At 37.2% G+C, this 12,697-nt stretch overlaps 1 protein-coding gene across 1 annotated transcript in view; it reads left to right on the top strand.

The window, feature by feature from the left end:
• Positions 1-12,697, top strand: part of LOC126457131 (presenilins-associated rhomboid-like protein, mitochondrial) — a 116,019-nt gene that overhangs the window by 17,116 nt on the left and 86,206 nt on the right. The window contains exon 3 of the mRNA XM_050093195.1: positions 11,377-11,502. Coding sequence (XP_049949152.1) covers positions 11,377-11,502 — 126 coding nt within the window. The remainder of the gene's footprint in view (positions 1-11,376; positions 11,503-12,697) is intronic.

Here is a 12,697-nt window from a genome sequence, read left to right on the forward strand (position 1 = left end):
GATGGAACAAGGGGCCGATGACCATGTAGTTCGGTCCCTTTAAAGCATTTAATAAAACACGACTTCCAGTCCAGAAAGCATACCAGTTAGATTCTTTTCAGAGTACTGTGATGCAGTAGCCCCATACGTATCAATCATATACAACTGCTCGTTCGATGAAAGATCCATAACAAAAGACCGGACAGTGGCACAGGTCACACAAATACTCATGAAAGAAAATAGAAGTAATCCACTGATGTCAGTTTGCAGTGGAATTGTGGAGCATATACTGTGTTCAAACATCATGAACTATCTCGAAGGTAACTGTGTGTTGACACATAGTCAGCGCATATTCTGAAAGTATCATTATTGTGATACACAACTAGCTCTTTATTTGCATGATGTTATGAATGCTGTTGACAGGGGATCTCATATTGAGTCCATATTTCCAGAAGGCTTTTGACATCATTCGTCACTAGAAATTTCTATTAAAATTGTGTACCTATAGAGCTTTGCTTTGGTTGTACGACTTGATTTGTGATGTCAGGAAGGTCATAGTATGTAATAATCAACAGAAAGTCATTGAATAAAACAGAAGTCATACTCAGTGTCTGCAAAGCAAGTGTTATAGTATGTCTTCCTTTTATTCTGCCCTCCAAGGCCTAGGTGCTTGTGCCTTTTCCATCTTCACTTTTCCCTGCTACCTCATTCTGGGTCATCCTATGTTTCTTCTTTTGGCTGGTACAATATGGCAAGCTGTGGTATTCTCTCTGCACCCATTCTTCTTAGGTGATTTTGTTCAGTTTTTTTCACTTTCCTAAGAAATCATATTTCTGGTGCTTGTAGTTTGCTTTCTTTTCCCTTTTTTTAGAAAAAATTATTTTATTTAGCTATTCACATGTTGACTGATATTTGCCAATCTTATTTTCTATGTCCTTATCTATGTCATAGCCTGTGTTGCATCTCATGGCTTATGTTTCCTCATAAAATATTAAAGTTAGAGACCTACTCATGAAGTGTATTATCCTTCACTATTTTCGGACATACGGACTATTTCCCATGTGAGCCATGAACTTCCCTAATTGATGTCATTTATAGACCGCTTTTTGTAGCTCATCTTCACTTTCTTCCAAATGGAAACATCATCTGCGTACATGAAGATATTAACATATGGTTATAATAGAGGGAAACATTCCACGTAGGAAATATATATCTAAAAACAAAGATGATTTGACTTACCAAATGAAAGTGCTGGCAGGTCGACAGACACACAAACAACCACAAACATACACACAAAATTCAAGCTTTCGCAACAATTGGTCTTTAAATATGTCTGCTTGTGTCTGTATATGTGTGGATGGATATGTGTGTGTGTGTGTGCGCGAGTGTATACCCGTCCTTTTTTCCCCCTAAGGTAAGTCTTTCCGCTCCCGGGATTGGAATGACTCCTTACCCTCTCCCTTAAAACCCACTTCCTTTCGTCTTTCCCTCTCCTTCCCTCTTTCCTGATGAGGCAACAGTTTGTTGCGAAAGCTTGAATTTTGTGTGTATGTTTGTGGTTGTTTGTGTGTCTGTCTACCTGCCAGCACTTTCATTTGGTAAGTCAAATCATCTTTGTTTGAAGATATTAACATATTTATTTCTATTAATCTGTATACCTTGATTTACTTCCTATCTGTAGGTTTTAATCAATTCATTTATACACACATCAAAAAAAGTTTAGCATCACCTGGATTCCAAGAATTCCGGAACCTGTACAGAAAATTGGAATAGAGATCAGCGTAAGCATCATTGCTGCCCTTTCTATTGCTCTCTTTTGGCGTCATTTTCTGCCAAAGTCAGTGTTGTTTTTACCAATTTGGTGATTTTTCTTTACCAGATTCAGTGTTATTTTTTTCCATATTTTGTGTTTTTTTTGCCAAATGTTTTGTTAGTCTTTGGCCTAATTTTGAGCTACTTTTTCACCAAAATCGATATTTTTATCCTAGAATGGATGTTAATTTTCTTTGCCAAATTTGGTTTTATTTTTTGCCAACTGTGTTGTTATTTTTGCCAAATTGAAAATTATTTTTTGCCACATTTGGTATCTTTTTTGCTATTTCCTTTTTTTTCTTCAAAATTTGTTGTTGAAATTTGTCATTTTTTGCAAAGTTCAGTCTTTTTTTCCAAATTTGATGTTAGTTTTGCTAAATTTGGTATAGACTTTTTGCCAAATTTGCTGTTATTTTGTCAAATTTACTGTTGTTTATTTTGTCATGTTTGGTGTTTTTAATTTAGCCAAATTCAGTGTTCTCTGGTCAAATTCTGTGTTTTTGTCAAATGTGATATTAGTTTTTGTCTCATTTGGTGTTTCTGACCAAATTCTGTGTAATTTTCATTGTCAAATGAAAGTTCATTACACGGGGAATTAACTGCTACTTTAAGGTTACTCAGACTTGAGAGTATTAGAAGCCAAATTGTGGTTTTAACATTCAATAATTATTATCAGTTATGAATATGTGTATTAGAACACTTCCGTTCCCAGATGTTCAACGCTTTTATATGGCAAAATTACAAATTTTGTAATACCTCATAAAAATTGCTGATTTTGTATTTGTTTCCGTACAATTTCTTATTTCATATTACCGCTTTTGTGAAGTATTCCTATCTGTACTTGTTGATAGTGATTTCTTCAGTTTTATTATTACCAACTTTTGTGTCAATGTATAAGCTTTTCATAGCTTCAATAAGATATCCAGCTTTAAACATTATGCCCCATAGTTTCTTTCTGTTCACACTGTCAAAAGATTTTTTGAACAAAGTAAAAGCTATGTTGTTGTTGTGGTCTTCAGTCCAGAGACTGGTTTGATGCAGCTCTCCATGCTACTCTATCCTGTGCAATCTTCTTCATCTCCCAGTACCTACTGCAACCTACATCCTTCTGAATCTGTTTAGTGTATTCATCTCCTGGTCTCCTTGTGCGATTTTTACCTTCCACGCTGCCCTCCAATACTAAATTGGTGATCATCATACAAAAGATAAGTGCATCTAAATTGTATTTTCATTATTTCTCTAAAATTCTTTTTGTGGTAAAAATATGTTCTCACTGCATGAATGGCCTTTCTGGAATCTACATTGCTCTTAGAATAGGAGTGTCTCTGTTATGATTCTTAAATGGTTATTGATTATTTTTGAAAATATTTTATATGCTGAGTTTCAGAGGCTAATTTCTCTATAATTTTCACATGTGTTTCTTTGAACTTTTTTTAAAAAAATAGATATCACTTTAGATATTTTCCAAGAGCTTGGGATTTTACACCAGTGCCAACATTCATTAAATAAATGTAATAATCTAAAATCACAAAAGGTACCAACATATTTTAAAAGTTACACTTTAATACAATCTCGCCCATATGGTTTCCTGTTTTTCATACTTCTTAAACTACTTGCAGTTGTCCTGTTGTGATTGAATCCACCATACTATTATGTGATGTGATGCCTCTGCCCCCTCCTTCAGTTCTGGATCTTCTATTTTTTTAATAATATTTTTTCCACTGGTCTTTGCTAATTATATTTTGATGTGAAGTATCTTTCTGTCTAAATATTTCATTACTTTATAGCAAATATTTGCCTTCCGTGTGTATCTTGTTCTGCTTTAGTTTTAAAATGATCCCATGACACTTGATGTGCTAGCCCCCCCCCGGCCCCCCCGCCCCCCATGGTTCCCTTTTTGTTTATACTCCTTTTCAGTTTGTATTGTTTTATTCTGCAGGAGTTTTTTGTGGGCCCTATCTTTTCTTCAATGGCCTTCGTGATATTCTCGTTCTAAGCTCTTGATCCTTTCTTTTTCTTTAACTTCTTCGTTTTTCCCCACAGTCTCATATGCCACTCTTTCTATGCATTCTGTAATACTTAGCCATTCTTTTTATATATCGTGGGGTGTATAGCAGATAATTCTGTAGCTGACTTTTGATAAAATTTTGTAATACTTTCTTGTTCCAGAAGGTACACCTTAAAAGATAACCCCAAGCTTTGTTCGTCTTCGTGATCTAATTTAGCTGTTGTGATGACTAAATAGTGATCAGAACAGATATTGCATCCTTGGTGTGTGTGTGTGTGTGTGTGTGTGTGTGTGTGTGTGTGTGTGTGTGTGTGTGTGTGTGTGTGTACGTCCAAACTTGATTACTTAGCTGGTCATTTGCTAACATGTAGTGTGTTAAAGATCTATAGCCCTAGCACTCCATGTAAACATATGTATCTCTTTTTTCTTAAAAAATGTATTAATGATGTTAAGCTGGTTGAAGGTTGCAAAGTGTCTAAGTCCTTTGCCACTTTCATTGTTGTGTTGTCCTGTGAATGTGCCCAGAGCTCCTGAGATGTGTATGTTGCCTCCTCTCCACACATGAGAACCTGATCTATTTAGGACCATTTGCAGTTTGTCATAGAACAATTTTGTTTCTATTTTTTTTTTAATTTTATTTCTGTTTTCTTCCCTTCTTTTGGTGCCTCCATTTGTTATTTGTTAGGATTACCACCCAACATATTGCTCTTGTGTTTTGAAGTACTCCACTGTATATCATTTTATAGTATTCAAGATCTGTTGTGCCTTTTAATTTCTTTTTTGATTCTGTTGCAATAGCTGTATCAATTTGTTTATATATCAATTTATGGCCTAGCTCCATTTCTTTGTTTATAATCCCTCTTCTGTTCCATGTGGCAGTTCTCATCCTATCCGTAGTATCTAATTGTTTACCCTTGACTTGCCTAGGTTGTCACCATGATCCATCCTTTTTCATCCAAGGCTGTGAAATGTGAAGAGAGAGCCAGTGTGTATAATCTCTCTGCTGTTCATAATCTACGTAAACAATTTAGGAAATAATCTGAGGACACCCCTTAGATTGTTTGCTGATGAATCTGTCATTTACTATTCAGTCAAGTCATAAATTCAAAACCAATTGCAAATTGAATTGGACGTGATTTATGTGTGGTGTGAAAAGTGGCAATTATCTCTGAATAAGGAAAAGTGTGTGGTCATCCACATGAGCACAAAAAAAGAAGCCATTAAATTTTGGTTACATGATAAGTCTCACAGATTTAAGGGTTGTCAAAATGCCTAGGCATTACAGTTATAAACAACTTAAATTGGGACAGTTACAAAGATAAATGTTGTGAGGAAGGAAACCAAAGACAACATTTTATTAGCAGAACACCTAGAAGATGCAACAGTTCTACTAAAGAGACTGCCTACACTATGCTTGTTTGACATCTGCTGTGCTGTATTGGATTCTTACCAGAAAGGACTGATGGAAGGGAGGGGAGGGGGGGGGGGGGGAGTGTCATGTATATGTTAAGCGAGTTTGGGTGGTAGTCATTAAAACAAAGGTGTTTTCAGTTACGGCAAGATCTTTTCATGAAACTTCAGTCACCAACTTTCTCCTCTCAGTGTGGAAATATTTTATCTTTGCCAACCTACACAGGGAGAAATGGTCATCATAATAAAATAAGAGAAATCAGAGCATGTACAGAGAGATTTAACTGTTTATTTTTTCCATATGCTGTTATGGGTGATCCCATGTGGAATCCTTCATGTTAGATGTAGAATTCATCTTTTAATCTGAAATAATTTTGTCCTTTGGTTACTTTCAAAGTGTTTGAGACTTCTTGTGGCTCTTGTTGTGGGATAATGTTTGTATTTTGTAGTTGTTTTTCAATTATTTTGATTGTTTCTTCAGTTGGTGTGTGGATGTACATTGATGTGAAAAAGAGAGAGAGAGAGAGAGAGAGAGAGAGAGAGAGAGAGAGAGAGAGAGCTGTGTTGGTCATTTTGATATATTTGATTTTGTCAGTAGGTCATTGGTGTTTTCTAAGCGTGTGTTGTTTGTGCAAGTGTAGTGTTTTGGTAGAAACGTGTGCATGTGTCTGGCTAAATGACATGTTGATGCAGTTGTGAAATCTACACCTCTGCAATCTTTGATCAAAGTTAATGGATATTGCCCATGTTAGATCAGGACAGGTTTAATGAGGAATAAAAATGACCACTCACAAGACCACGATAACTTTTTTTTTACAGACTAGTTTTTAAATAGAAATTCATCCATCGGACACAAAGAGTTTTCTAGGAGAAATGGTTTTAGGTTATTTATAAAATTTGTTTGCTGCATGTCAGACATTTTAAGTTATTGGGCAAATGATCAAAATATTTTTCTTTCTGAGCATTGAACTTTTTCAGAGCCACTAACAGCTTTACTGATGGGTAATAAAGGTCATATTTCTCTCTAAATGTTGGAGGTATGCAACTACTGTTCTTTTCAAATGGTGATGAATTGTTTATCATGGATTTCATTAATGAACATATACAGGGTGTTCATTTCAACTTAAGACATTGACATATCTCGAAAACTACACATCAGCTCAAAAAAGTTATAATCCAATTCAAACAATGGAAACTCCAAGTAGGAATATCAACAAACGGCAGATTGCTACTTACCGTAAAGAAGACATGTTAAGTATAATTAAAAGACATTTACATAAGTTTTCGGCCACAGCATTCATCAGTAAAAGAGACACACACTCAACTCATACACACAAGCAAGCACATCTCATGCACACATGACCGCCAGCTACAGAATTCAGCATACGGCGCTGGAGTTGGCAGCCGTGTGCATATTTGTGTGTATGAAAGGTGTGTTGTCTCTCTTTTACTGATGAAGGCTGTGGTTGAAAGCTTTACGTAAGTGTCATTTAATTGTGCCTGTCTGGAACTTAATATGTCTTCTATAATTCTAATTTGTTTGTCGTGGAAGGTGACATACAACGATATCACGCTCGACCAGCCACCTCACCCCATGTGGGTGGCGAGGGGCAGCTTTAAAATCTTCAGTGGGAAACCCCTTTTTTTATTGCAGATTATGATTCTACAGTAAAATCTATGTACGTTTTGTCTGAAGCATTTTCTTTGTTTCGCCACAGATGGCACAGTAATCGGAGGAATATAAATGGGTACACAATCCTAATTTATGACATGGCCCTTGAATATCCAATGGCATGTGGGACCCCCCTCCAAGCTGTAACGGGAGGACAGGCCCATATTTGATAACTTCTAAATGGAAACCCCATTCTCAACGTTGTATTCCTCCAACATATCAAACAAGGGACTATTCGATGTCCCAATATGCCCGTGGTTCCAGGTGAATGCTACTCTACTTTTCCAGTTAGAGTAAGTGGTCAAATGTAGCACTGCCAACTTCAAGACACTTAGTGATACACTTATGACTGTACAGAGGCTAGAAGCATATGTGTGGGAATGTCAGCACAGGCGTTCTGTTGGTGCTTGGAGGTGCACCTTATCTTTTAAATATCCCCACAGGAAGAAATCCAGTGATGTCTAATCTGGTGACCTAGTGGTCCAATTAATAGGGCCACCTCTGCTGATCCGCCGACAAGTGTAAACACAGTCTAATGCCTCCTATGCCTCAATTGTGTAATGCACTGAGCAACCGTCATGCTGAAACCACATATGTTGTTGAACATCCTGCAGTAATATTGGTAGTTCCTGTTCCAGAAACATTCAATATTTGCATCAGTTCAACATGCTGTTGATAAAAGCCGGCCGAAGTGGCCGTGCGGTTAAAGGCGCTGCAGTCTGGAACCGCAAGACCCCTACGGTCGCAGGTTCGAATCCTGCCTCGGGCATGGATGTTTGTGATGTCCTTAGGTTAGTTAGGTTTAACTAGTTCTAAGTTCTAGGGGACTAATGACCTCAGCAGTTGAGTCCCATAGTGCTCAGAGCCATTTGAACCATTTTTTGTTGATAAAATACGGACTATTGAGTTTGTTCCCCATGATGCCACACCATACGTTAACTGACCTAGGAAGTTGATGGTCAGCATGCTGCAATCAGTGGAGATTGTCTACACTCCAGTAATGCATGTTATGCCAGTTAATGATACAATGGTTTGTGAATGTAGTTTCACTGGAAAACAGTACCTCGGCAAAGAACGTGGGGGTTGTTTGTATTTGTGGAAGTGCCTGTTCGCTAAACACTACTCAGTTATGGAAACTGGTGCCATTAAGTTGCAGTGACTCATGCTATGGATGATACTTATGATGATGCAGTATTGTGAAAATACTACCTACAGGCGTACTAGAATTGTTATATAATTGGTGGATGCTTATCCATGGGTTGTAGAGCACCACCACTAGTACAGCTATTTCATTAGCTTCCCATGTAACACATTTGCTTAGTTTCCTTTTGTTGGTATGTATGCTGCCATCAGACATAAAGGTGTTCACAAACTAGTAAAAGGAAGAACAAGCACAAGCTTTCCCTGGAAAACATTCGGCATACAACGCAACAGCAGCCTCAACATTTCTCCAACATTCTCTGTATATCAGGATCATTTCAGTTTTTTCTTCTGTGGTTGCAACATTCATCGTCCACTTGTACATCTTTTCTCCAAATATTAGGTAGGTGTGCGGGCAATAAACGCTGTGCAAGTATTGTAATGTTTAGAACTGCTATCTGTTCTACATCTGCACGATACCTGAGCTCCAGTCATAGTGTACAATACATCATAGTTCACTACATGGCCACAGTGATGCATCAAGTAGTCCCCTGCTCAATATGGTGGAGGAATATAACATTGTGAATGTGTTTTCAGGTAGAGGTTATGAAATACTGATTTGTCTTACCCTCATTGCATGGAGGTGGGGTCCACTTGCCATTGGATGTTCAAGGGCCATTGAGTAGCATGTTGTAAATTATGATTGTGTACCCATTTCTATTTCTTTGATTACAGTGCCATCTGTGGCAAAACAAAGAAAATGTTTCAGACAGAATATATGTAGATTTTGCCAAAGAATTGTAATCTTCAACAAAATGGGGGTTCCCATTGAATATATCACAGCTGCCTTCACCACCGACACACGGGGTGGGGTGGCGGGTCGAGTGTGGTATTGTTGAATCTCCCCCTCCAAGACAAACAAAGTGGAATAATAACTTTTTTTGATGTTGTGTGCAGTTTTTGAGATATTTCAATGTCTTCAGCTAAAATGAACACCCTTTATATTTTGACAGTGCGGTTAAAACATGTAGCTCCTTGAAGAGGACCTGCATGACATCCATGAATGAACACCCGTATTATCCTTCCTGCTCACTTTTGTGCAATCAGTTCTTTCTTTCTAAGTGATAAGTTGCCCCAGAAAATGATTCCATAAGACATTATCGAGTGGAAATATGCTAAATATGCCAGGAGGTTAATTCGCCTGTTTCAAGACTAGCAATTATATGAAGAGCAAAAGTAACTGATCCAAATTGTTTGAGATGCTCAGTGATTCCTTTTAGGGTGATTGTGAGTAGCAATTTTTTTTTTTTTTTTTTTTTTTTTTTTAGCTTGGTGTTGAGTTAACGAACCTATTTCGACATGTATTTACTTTTCATTCATCGACCAGTACTCTAAAGAGACAGGTGGAGTTGGGATGGAAAGCCTGTTGTCACCTGTTATAGCAAATTGGAAGACTTTTAAGAATGTGCCTTGGAGTTGTTGGCAATGAAATCTGCTTTGTAGTCAATACTGGTGTTGTGTGGCCTCATGACAGCGTTTGAACAACTTTTTTTGGACATCTGAATTCAATCTACCAAAATATGTGTTCCATGATGGAGTTGTAAAAGGATAGCTGTCTTCTCTTCCTTGGTGTGTTAGCCAGGAGGGAGGTGCATCGTACCTTAGGACATGCCTTTTATAGGGAGCGTACTCAAACTGACTTTTATCTAAAGGCTGTTAGTTGTAACCATCTGGCTGAGCTCGAAGGGGTACTTTTTACCTCAGTTCACAAGACAATTGTCATCTCAGATCCTCAGAGATTGTCAGCTGAGTTAGCCCATCTTGAGGTTATCTTTCATCAGAATGGTTATATTGAAACATAGATCAGATGTGCATTGTGATATTGACCAACTTTGCACTGGGTGAATGATGTACATATTGAACTGGCACCATTGCACTGGGTGAATGCAGTAAATTAGCACCTTAACCTATGGCCTTTTTGTCTTGCACATGGAGCATTTCCAATAAGTTTCATTTTATTTTGTGGAAATATGATGTGAAATGTGTTTTTCGACCAGCATCTAAGATTAGAGTCCTTTTAGCTTCCGTTAAGGATGATTTTGGGTTGTGTAAGGCAGATGTCTATCATAATCCTTTCCGTTTTGGCATGTCATATATTGGTCAGATTCTGGCATGCGCTTCCGTCTGTTGGGATAGCGTTATAAAGGAAGCACTTGAAATTAAATTAGCAGGTAACCTTATAAAAAGAGCTGGAGGTTTTTGCTTAAATTCTGCGTGTAATCTTGCTCTTGCACTTGTCGTAAACCAGAGGGACCAAGTTCATACTACCTAATTTGTTCGTTATTAATTTTCACTTTCACGAACTTTGGTCATCTTTATTTGTGTGGTTATGCTAGTGTTTACAGAAAGAGATTGAGAGAGAGAGAGTTCTTTCCAGAATTGCTCTTCAAACCAAGGTTTTAAATTCCCTTTACAGCAGTTTACATGCTGCTGCAGTTTTGCCTTGAAAATGGCAAGGTGTGCACCTGTTGAAATATCGGCAGTTGTCAATGTCGTCACCTGGCTGCACTCCCATAACCTGTAGAACAGTGTTGAATCATTCACCACAACTTTTTGCATTCTATATGTGAAGTATTATTCAGACTAGCTGTGTGTAAAGCCATCAGTTCCATAAAACTTTATTTTTTTTGGTAAGAGAATAATGTGATCTTCTCAGTCAAATGCCTTCAAAGATCAAAAGAAAATATCAACTGGTGATATTTTATTGTTTAAGGTCTGCACAATTTGATGAGTGAATGTATAAATAGCATTCTCAGTTGAATAATGCTCGTGGAATACAAAATCTGTGCTGAATAAATTGTTTCTACTTAAGTGATGATATTTCTCTTAAGTTAATTACTTTTTCGAATATTTTGGAAAAAAAATGTCAGTAGAAAATTGGGTGATAATTGTTTGTCTTTCTTGACACTTTTCTTATGTGGAGCTTGGTATGCCTTTAACCTGTAAGTGCTGCAGATACTATATAAATGGCATTTGAACTATAAGTAGATGTAGAATGACAGCAATCCAATAGTATGGTCATTTGATCTTACAGCATATGAATCTCTGTGTGACTCCCTCCATCTGAGTTAGAAAAAATGTTAAAGGGTAATAATAGGACATCACACTTCACTTAGTGTAATTTGTCACATTAGTCTTTTTTCGGCAACTTCTCCAGTTTCTTCTCTCCAGTAACCATACACACATAGCGTGTATCTCATTTTGACTTACTATTTTTGCTTATTGACTCTTTTGTCTGTTACTTATTTATTTATTAAAAAAGAAATGCTCATTTTAATCCCTGTTTGTGATCCAGTTTAGTTCTGCAAGTTTTGCTGGTGCAGCAATCTGGCAATATGAAAACATGCGTGCTCATGCTGCAGAAATGTTGAAACATCCTTTTGGATGGGTTCAAGAAAGAGTGTTTGAAAGCAGAAAAAAGGTAAATTTAAGTACTATGTGAAGTTGTAATGGCTATATCTGTTATGATCTGAAATTAATTTTGTCTTATTCAGTTTAACTGATTTGAATATGATTCTCCCTTTCTCACTTAAATGCTGAAGCACCAAGTAACCTACAGGATAAGTCACACTTTTAAATCTGCAGACAACATTAAGTACCAAATATATCTGTTGAAAAGAAATGCAACCAATATGTTATTTCATGGTGTTGTTCCTTAATCACTCCTGCATGAATTGTTTTTGAATTTGAAATATTGGCAGTGATTTGTGTCAGACTTTTATCAGATTTTTGTCTATTATACATGTACATTTGGACAGTAATTTTCATTTGTGCTTCTTGTCAACTTTGTTAAGAATTGTGTCATCCCTCTGCCCATTGAGGTTATCTATGCCTGTAACAGAAGAAATAGTATATTTCTTTCTTCTTCTTTCTCATAATTAGTATGTTAATGTTTGTGAAATTGCTGTGCCATGAAGAAATGTTAGAAATGAATTGAATTTAGTTTGCATATCACCTGAAGTTTTACATATAAATATGTAAATAAACAGAACATTTAAACAATAGTTCATTCACAAAATCAGTGTTTTGTGTACACAACAGAGTAATAAACCAATAGTTCATAGCCAAAGTGAGCAATAATGTAGATGTAGTTGAGATCATTTCTACGTGTGATGCAACAGCAGAAGAGCACTTGTTTATCTTGCGGAAGGCAGTGAAACCAAAAAGTTTCAGGCATACAAATCAAAAAAATATGTTGCAAGTTTTGCATTTATTGCATGAATGATAAATAATTCAGGAGAAAAGGAGACGACTCACCGATATATACACACACACACACACACACACACACACACACACACACACACACACACACGCCTCTGTGCACCTGCATTGTGCCAGGTGGACAGATAGTAATGTGATTAAAGTTTAACAGGTAGACTGGGTTTGGCTTTGTGTCAGGTATAGTGGGTAGAGGGAGAAAGAGGTAGGAAGCAGGAGAAGGGGTTGGAGAGCCAGCATGTGTGAAAGGCTAGGAACATTGGGGGGATGGATAGTAGGTACATGGGAAAAGCCTGTGGTCCACGGGTGCCGGAGCCAGTTAGCTGTGGTGCGCAGAGGTGATGACATGGCTCTGTGGATTGGGAGGATGGCAGGGATACAGGGAACCTATTGGG

Source organism: Schistocerca serialis, chromosome 2, assembly GCF_023864345.2.
Source record: "Schistocerca serialis cubense isolate TAMUIC-IGC-003099 chromosome 2, iqSchSeri2.2, whole genome shotgun sequence".
Lineage (NCBI taxonomy): Eukaryota > Metazoa > Arthropoda > Insecta > Orthoptera > Acrididae > Schistocerca > Schistocerca serialis.